The sequence below is a fragment of the Bufo gargarizans genome, chromosome 6, assembly GCF_014858855.1.
Source record: "Bufo gargarizans isolate SCDJY-AF-19 chromosome 6, ASM1485885v1, whole genome shotgun sequence".
NCBI lineage: Eukaryota > Metazoa > Chordata > Amphibia > Anura > Bufonidae > Bufo > Bufo gargarizans.
Window position 1 is genome coordinate 325,348,061 of NC_058085.1, and position 9,406 is coordinate 325,357,466.

The window sequence follows — 9,406 nt, forward strand, 5'->3', positions numbered from 1 at the left end:
CAGCTTCACATGTAATAGATTTCAGAGAAAAGCTGAGATTGTACACCGACTGCAGAAGGGACTAAACCAAATGTATTTTCTATAACCACAGATATATTTTTTAATAAAACATCAAGCTGAATGGATTGAGCAGCAGGCGAGATTTTTAAAGAATAGAAAAGACAGAAGACTTTAGAACAGGTAAAAGATCCTATCTTCCAAAACTAGCCCTTCCTGTCGTGGATGATAATTGGAGAAAGCCTTAAAACGCAACGGGCAAACAGTCTGCTTATTTGAAGAAATAAAAAAAGCCTCAAAATGGATAAATTTCGCATGATCTTCCAATTTCTGCAAGCCAACCAAGAGTCCTTCATGAATGGAATATGTGGTATTATGGCACTTGCGAGTGCCCAGCTATACACGACATTTGACTTCAACTGCCCATGCCTTCCGAGCTACAACTTGTCTTATGCCATGGGTGTTTTGTGTGTACCGCCTATTGTATTATTTTTACTTGGATTTGTTATGAACAATAATATCTCCATGCTGGCAGAAGAATGGAGGAGACCAACGGGCATGAGACAAAAAGATGCGGCTGTACTGCGTTACATGTTCTGCTCAATGACACAACGTGCTCTAATTGCCCCGGCCGTGTGGATCTCCGTCACCTTATTACATGGCGAATGCTTTATATGTGCCTTTAGCACCTCAGTACCTATTGACAAACTGGGAAACACGACCGGAATCGACCTGACTGAGAAGGAAATTAAGCGAATACTTGCCAGGATCCCCTGTAAGGACATTTATGATGGACATGATATTATCCCACAAGAAGTGGCATCGAGATATCTGAGATGTATCTCACAGGTAAGATATGCTACATAAAGGCTATACAATATGGTGGCGAGTTATTTTCTGTTCTTAACCTGTTTGTAACATACATACTGGTCCCAATACAATAGAATTTTCTATGTCACATTCTGTAAGGTGGGCAAAATGCCCCTATAAAGGGGAGAATATATATATATATATATATATATATAGGTTCCCATATTCTGAATCAAATGACAGTATATGATATGTAGAGATGAGCAAATCGAATCCCACGAAGTGGAATTCAATCCGAATTTAAGGATAAATTGCATTCGCATAGAAGCAGAATTTCCTCATGCTTCGTGTCAGCGAATCAATTTAACCTGAAATAGTACCACCCCCATTTGCTCGCGGCGGTCCGGTCACCGCCATCTTGCTTGAAGATCTCAGCTGAAATCCTGTGCGGCGTGAGATTACATCATCACACTGGCCGTCGTTATGACGTCATACGTACGTCACCACGCCAGCCGGCTTGATGACGTAATCTCGTGCCACACAGGATTTTGGCCGAGATCTTCAAGCAAGATGGCGGCGGCGGCCGGCCTGTTGCCGCGAGCAAATGGAGGCGGTAAGTTTGATTAAATTTTATTTTTTACAGTTAATTTTACCCTCAGGTGCCGCGATCATGTATGAACGTGGCATCTGAGTGGCACAATGACGGGGGCGGCGCTATCGCAGTTCTCTGTTATTTTACCCGCTACTTACAAAAAAATGCGCTTTGTGACGAAGTAAAGCAAATGTTTTTGTGAAATTTGGCAAATCAGCCGAATCGAACGTTTAAGAAATTCGCTCATCTCTAATGATATGTGCAAATATATGCATAGGTAGATAAATGGAAAATAGATGAGCATCTCTACCTAAGGTCAAGTGATCTACAGGAGGCAGATACTGGCCACTTTTAGGCTTTGCTCACTGTAATGTATACACCAAATATGTCCATAGCCTAACATAAGAAAAACGTATGCAAAAAGTGTCTTTTTTTCTAATCTCGTTCTTTCTAAGGCTTCTTTCATACGTCTGTGAATCAGACATGTGCCGTCTGTGCTCTCCATGTACAGCACACGTCCCTGCTAACTTTAATATGTGTAGTCACACATCAGTGGTTTTCCACGGACTGTAGGTACATGGTGACACCACGGAAGCATGCCCTAAATTGTCTGTGATTGCAGATCATTCACGCACATTATAGTCTTTGGGTCCATGAAAACCACAGACACAATACTGATGTCGTCCATGTTTGGTCTATGGTGTTCACGGATCGTTGCTAGAGAAGATGCTCTGGAAGTTAATTCCCAGCCTAGCAGTACACGTTAAATACAGGTGGCACACGGAGGTCAAAAAAGGACACATGGACCAAACATGGATCCATCACAGCTGAACCAGTGACCATCTTGTCACAGATGTCATCACAGACATGGACGTGTGAAAGAGGCCTGAGTCTTGTTTTATCTAATACTGTAATACCATTTTAAAAGGCATCTGTCAGCAGGTTTGTACCTATGACACTGGCTGACCTGTTACATGTGTGCTTGGAAGCTGAAGGCATCTGTGTGGGTCCCATGTTCATATGTGGCCACATTCCTGAGAAAAATTATGTTTTGTTTTATGGAAATTATCCTCTAGGAGCAACGGGGGCGTTGTCATTACACCTAGAGACTGCTCTCTCTCTCCACTCTCTCTGCACTTTGATTTTCAGGCCAGGTGTGATGATGTTTTTACTGCCTGGACTTATCAAAGTGGAGCTTTAATCGCATATTCCCAAATTTATTGGCCCTTCTCTGCACTTGAAATGAAGACATAAGTAATCTGATAAAGACTGGTTATTAATAAGATGCCTGAAATTCACATTTAAAGGGAGTCTTTCACCGAATATGACCATTACAGACCACTCAGATCAGGCTCTCCATTACTTTCCCCAGATTACTATGGTACCTTCCATATTGCAGTCCATCGCCGATTTTCTCCAAAAAACACTTTTATACCATTTGGTAATTCGGTTCTGAAGGTGCCCAGGGGCGGCGTTCATGCGGCCGGTGCCCAGGCCCCTCTGCGCTTTGCTTACCAAACCCCTTCTCTTTCACCCCTCTGGCCCGCCCTTGTTTAATCTGATTACCTCCTCCTCTCTGTCTGAAGTCCCACGTCCTCGCCTCCGCTCCACACATTCCCGGCGCGTGCGCACTGCATTGCCCATTGTGGGCAGAGGAACAGGGACTTTCAATGCACATGCGCCAGCCTGTGCAACCCGATCCAGCCGGTGGAGGCACGGGATTTCAGACAGAGAGGAGGAGGTAATCAGATTAAACAAGGCCGGGCAAGAGGGGTGAAAGAGGAGGGGTTTGGTAAGCAAAGCGCAGAGGGGCCTTGGCACCGGCCGCATGAACGTCGCCCCTGGGCACCTTCAGAACCTAATTACCAAATGGTATAAAAGTGTTTTTTTGGCGCAAATCGGCAATGGACTGCAATATGAAAGATACCATAGTAATCTGGGGAAAGTAATGCAGAACCTGATCTGAGTGGTCTGTAATGGTCATATTTGGTGAAAAACTCCCTTTAAAGATTTGTACCTTTAAGACTACTTTCACACCAGCGTTTTTACTGGATCCGGCAGGGTTCAGCAAAAACGCTTCCGTTACTGATAATACAACCATCTGCATCCGTTATGAACGGATCCGGTTGTATTATCTTTACTATAGTCATGAACTCCATTGAAAGTCATTTTTTATTGTTTTAGATTGTGTCAGAGAAAACGGATCAGTCCCCATTGACGTCTTGCTCCGCATCCCAGGACGGAAAGCAAACCGCAGCATGCTGCGGTTTGCTCTCCGGTATGAGAACGGAAAGGAATGTATTTTGGAGCGGAATAGAACGGAATGCTCCAAAATGCATTCCTTCAGTTACATTTTGTCCCCATTGACAATGAATGGGGACAAAATGGAAGCGTAGTAATAGGATCTTAATACCGGAAAATATTAACGCTAGTGTGAAAGTCGCCTTAGAAAGTATATGCTGCCTAGAAATCAGTCTGTCTAAAATAAAAAACAGCTTAGAGCAGAACTGACATGCTAACTCCTAATCTCCTTTTTTGCTATTGACTATTTTTTTTATTTCTAAAAACAAATGAAAGAATTAGTGGAGAGGACGTATAGCATTTTTTACTGGTCAGTTATTACAATGTATTTGTTAGACTCCCATTCACACACTGCCTCATTACAAAAAACTATGTGGGGGCTGCACTCCAGAATTCTTACTTCAAAAAGTGGTACAAGTTTGCAAAATGTTAGGCTTATTTTCGTTGGCGAAGAAAGTGGAGTAACATCTCAAGACAGAAGTATTAGATTTTGAGACCAAATTTATCAAACATAATGCAACATTTGATAAAACTGATACAAATTACACAAGACAGACTCCTGCAAAACTGACTTCAAAAATGCTAAAGGAAAAGTCTCCCCCTATGTTTTATTTGGTGAAATAGTGGAGCTTTTGGGGAAACAGTTTTGCAAAGAGGCTGGCATGGGGAAGAGTGCCCACTGGGTGGCTCTACTTTGGCTTCTCTATGCCCAACTTAATGTCTCTCTCTATTTTTATATACAGAGAGAGAGAAATGCCAATGAAGCCAAGTTGGGCAGGGAGACGTCAAAAGGAAGCCACCCAGGGGACACTTCTTCCTGTGCCAGGCCATGTTTTCTAGAAACAGTAATATAGTGTAATATATGAAGTAGGAGTCTGTACTGACTTACTTTGCACCAAAATGATCAAATGTCGCACATTCTGGAACATTTATCAAAAATGGCATACCCACACACCAATCTTGATCTTCCTGCACTGGCGTGAGAGTCGCCTAATTTATTAAGAGGCAGACACCTTAATAAATTAGGAGGATCTCTGCCCTCCTGTGCACCAGAAACAGCAGTACTCTGTCTCTACCTACCGATAGTCCCAAAATCTGATATGTAAAGGTATTATATAGGAATTGATAATAATGACCAATCCTCACCCCCGCCATCAGATGTATCAGAGAGCCACCGCGCTCACCAGGTCCCAGCAGCTTTCCAAGCACAGTGCTGTACATCGTATAGCGGAATAGCGGACGTGCTTGGACTTGCACTAAAATTTGTAACTTTTCTTTGGCTACTTTCACACCTGCGTTTAACTTTTCTGGTATTTAAATCCGGCAGAGGATCTCAATACGGGAGAAAAACGTTTCCATTTTGTCCCCATTCATTGTCAATGGGGACAAAACTGAACAGAACGGAATGCATCCTAATGCTTTCCATTCCGTTCGCTTGCGTTCCCACGCCAGAGGGGAAGCCTGAGCAAGCTGCGGTTTTCTGTGTGGCATGGGATGCGGAGCAAAACAGATCCGGCATGACATACAATGCAAGTCAATGGTGCTGGATCTGTTTTCTCGGACACAATAGAAAACGGATCCGGCATCCATTGACTTTCAACGGTGTTCATGCAATGATCCGTCTTGGCTATTTTAAAGATAATACAACCGGATCCGTTCATAACAGACGCAGACGGTTGTATTATCAGAAACAGAAGCGTTTTTTCTGAACCCTGCCGGATCAGGCAAAAATGCAAGTGTGAAAGTAGACTTTGCCAGTTTTGGCATACCAGTTTGAGACATTCCCCTTATCATTTTGCAGCTCTATACCAAAAACCTGTTCTATCAGCATTTTTGATCTATTCGCATCTGGATTATAGGCAATTCTTCCATAATATTTCTATGTCAGTATCGCAAATGAAAATGCAGAGGCTTTGGCAGTACCATAGGGATCTAAGCAGCCACCTGGGTTGCCTCGTAGATAAAGCTATCCTCAATGTAATTCACAAATATCAACAGCTATTATTTGACCCACCATGAAAGCTCCTGCTGCCACAATCTCATTCTTAAAGGGAACCTGTCACCGGGATTTTGGGTATAGAGCTGAGGACATGGGTTGCTAGATGGCCGCTAGCACATCCGCAATACCCAGTCCCCATAGCTCTGTGTGCTTTTATTGTGTAAAAAAAACTATTTGATACATATGCAAATTACCCTGAGATGAGTCCTGTCCCTGACTCATCTCACATACAGGACTCATCTCAGGTTCATTTGCATATGTATCAAATTGTTTTTTTTACACAATAAAAGCACACAGAGCTATGGGGACTGGGTATTGCGGATGTGCTTACGGCCATCTAGCAACCCATGTCCTCAGCTCTATACCCAAAATCCCGGTGACAGGTTCCCTTTAATTCATTTATAAAGTAAACAGAGTTCTAATTGAAAAACTAAATTTAACGAAACTACTTTCTATTTTCTTCTAGGCAGTTGGCTGGACCTTCGTCCTACTGATGACTTTCCTGGCCTTTCTTGTGAGAGCCATTCGACCCTGCTTTACACAAGCTGCTTTTCTAAAAAGCAAATATTGGTCTCACTATATTGACATAGAAAGAAAACTCTTCGATGAGACCTGCACAGAACACGCGAAAAGCTTTGCAAAATTGTGCATTCAACAGTTCTTTGAGAACATCAATAAAGATTTTAACATGGGGCATGCCCACATATTAGAAAAATCGGAAAAATCTGAAAAATCCGAAAGATCATCAGAGCAGGACGAAACAGATAAACTCCTCGGAGTCACCAGCCAGGGGACAATGAACACCCTTCTAAAGAACTGGCACAAATGTAAACCCCCTCTCAATCTGAATTCATATGAACACCAAAACGGGAATGGATACATTCAAAATGGTGAAGAATTGAATAATTTAAACGGACCCAAGAAGGAAATCATAACTTACTACAGCAAAGTTTAAAAGAGTGGAAAAGAAGACGAGATGAATACTAGGTAAACGACTAAGCTGCAAAAATAACTGCTGCTTTGAAGACCACTGGAAATTAAGATAAGGAACAAAGGGGGAAAGAACTTAGCACGTTCTCTGGGAATAATCTCTACAGTGCGTCTTACATCAAGAGCATTTTATGTGAGAAACAGCAAAAAACTAAAGGATGTTGATATATATTGCAATGAGTTGACATTCCTTGAGGTTCTACTAGGGAAACCACTGCCAATCAATTCTATGTGACAGGTTTTTTGGAACAACAGACGTTCAAGAAAGAGAACATCCATTGGTAAATCCGTTCAATTACACATGGAGCCTAGAAGACTCGAGGCAGGCAGCTCCAATAGTAGTAATACTCTATCCTTAAGATGTCTAAGCCACTATATCCAATGGCTTTCAGTGGTAGAAGCTTTTTATGGGAAAAAGTGTAATATGAAAAATATTTTCATCAGTATTACGGAGAGAGAGCATATTGTGGAATATGAGGTTTTGTGACTTATTTTTCTCATATTGGTGCCTGAACTCATGTTTTTTTTTATTTAACTGTAAAGTAAAGGACTTTGAAACTATGAAGGACTTTTGGATACATATAATACAATGAAACACAAAATAAATAAAAGAAAAAAGTAGCATTTGTTGTTTTGCTCCCTACACCGTATAATTATTATTAAAGGGAACCTGTCACCGGGATTTTGTGTATAGAGCTGAGGACATGGGCTGCTAGATGGCCGCTAGCACATCTGCAATACCCAGTCCCCATAGCTCTGTGTGCTTTTATTGTGTTAAAAAAAGGCGATTTGATACATATGCAAATTAACCTGAGATGAGTCAGAGCTTGAAAATATGACTCTTCTCTAGTCACACAAGTAAGATATAACTCTTTTATGTTAATTTTCATATGTATCAAATCGGTTTTTTTACACAATAAAAGCACACAGAGCTTTGGGGACTGGGTATTGCGGATGTGCTAGCGGTCATCTAGCAACTCATGTCCTCAGCTCTATACACAAAATCCTGGTGACAGGTTCCCTTTAAAGAGAATCTGTCAGCATGATCAACCCTTGTATCTCAGAAGTGGGGACAGGTGAATGAGGTCTACTGCGCATGCGCCTATTGAACACTTGTAAGTGCATGTGCTAGATTCCAGGGCCAGGCGTCGGAACAGTGATGATGCTAGACCCTGCCAATCTATGCGAGTAAGGGCTCGTTCACACTGACCGTATGTCTTTTTCAGTGTTTTGCGGGCCGTTTTTCACAGATCCGTTGTTCCATTTTTTTGTCTCCGTTTCTGTTCTGTTTTTCCGTATGGCATATACAGTATACAGTAATTACATAGAAAAAATTGGGCTGGGCATAACATTTTCAATAGATGGTTCCGCAAAAAAGGAACGGATAAGGAAGACATACGGATGCATTTCCGTATGTGTTCCGTTTATTTTGTGGACCAGTTGACTTCAATGGAGCCACGGAACGTGATTTGCGGGCAATAATAGGACATGTTCTATCTTTCAACGGAGCGAAAAAACTGAAATACGGAAACGGAATGCATATGAAGTACATTTAGTTTTTTTTTGCGGAACCATTGAAATGAATGGTTCCGTATACGGACCGTATACAGAATGCAAAAAACGGCCTGTATATGGAACGCTAAAAAATGTTTGTGTGAACGAGCCCTAAGGGAGAAAAACTGAAAGGTAGAGGTGAATCAGTGCTCCGAGGGGCTAGGTCTGCCCCTTGGTGCTTTTAATAGCATAAAAATATAGCAGTATTTTCTCCCAAATTATATATTGGAAGACAGGGGGGTCATTGCACTCAGCGTTGCTAGGGTTGATCATGCTGACAAATGCTATTTAAGAAGTACCTTTTATCTGCAACATGAAAACTTTTAAAATCTTGGTCATGTATGTACAGTTCTAGTTGCCATAAGCAAGAACTTTTTCATTGCAGTCTCCCAGCAAACAGCATTTGCTGATCTGAAAACAGTCTAATGTTTATAGGGGACCTCCAAACTGTCCCCCACTACACAGATGAGGATCGAGCATGTTGTATTTCAAAATGCTTGATTCTCTTATGCCAAGAGATGTTTCCCATCCCCACTAAAATAAGCATGAGCACATGGCTGGACTGGACCAAGTATCCCTGTTTATGGTGGAATGGGTTGAGCACTGGACACGGACAGCTATAGACAAGAGATCTGTTGACCGATCAAGCCAATTTCCATGGGAACTGCCAGCAATCTATGGTCCATCATAGACACAATGGGAGTCATTTATTAAACAGAAATACACCTATGTATTTTCTGTGACTTCACCTTGCTCACACCAGGTCTAAAAAAGTAGGCATGGCATGAGCGAGGAAGGGCCAGCAGGCCTGTCTCATTCATCATTTTCTACGCCTGGTTTAGGGAAATAAAATGGTCTAAATGTAAGACAGCAATGAAGCTGTCTTACATTTAGAAGCGCCGTTGGATCTGCCAAAGTTAAAGGGGTTCTGCACCTTCATTTAACTGATGATCTATCCTGTGGATAGATCATCAGCTTCTGATCGGTGGGGGTCCGACACCCAGGACCCCCGCCGATCAGCTGTTTGAGAAGGCAGCGGCGCTCCAGCAGCACCGCGGCCTTCTCACTGTTTACCGCCGGGCCGCCCGCCCACTGACGTCACGACTTGTATCAACTAGAGCGGGCGCGGCTAAGCTCTGTTCACTTGAATGGAGCTTAGCCGC

The 9,406-nt window shown here is 42.4% G+C and overlaps 1 protein-coding gene across 1 annotated transcript; it reads left to right on the forward strand.

Moving 5' to 3' along the window:
• The first annotated feature begins 297 nt into the window (after window positions 1–297).
• Window positions 298–6,654, forward strand: LOC122939827 (calcium homeostasis modulator protein 1-like). Its single transcript, XM_044296004.1, has 2 exons — window positions 298–846; window positions 6,166–6,654. Exons 1-2 carry the CDS (start codon window positions 298–300, stop codon window positions 6,652–6,654), a joined length of 1,038 nt encoding a protein of 345 aa, XP_044151939.1.
• Window positions 6,655–9,406: the final 2,752 nt, after the last annotated feature.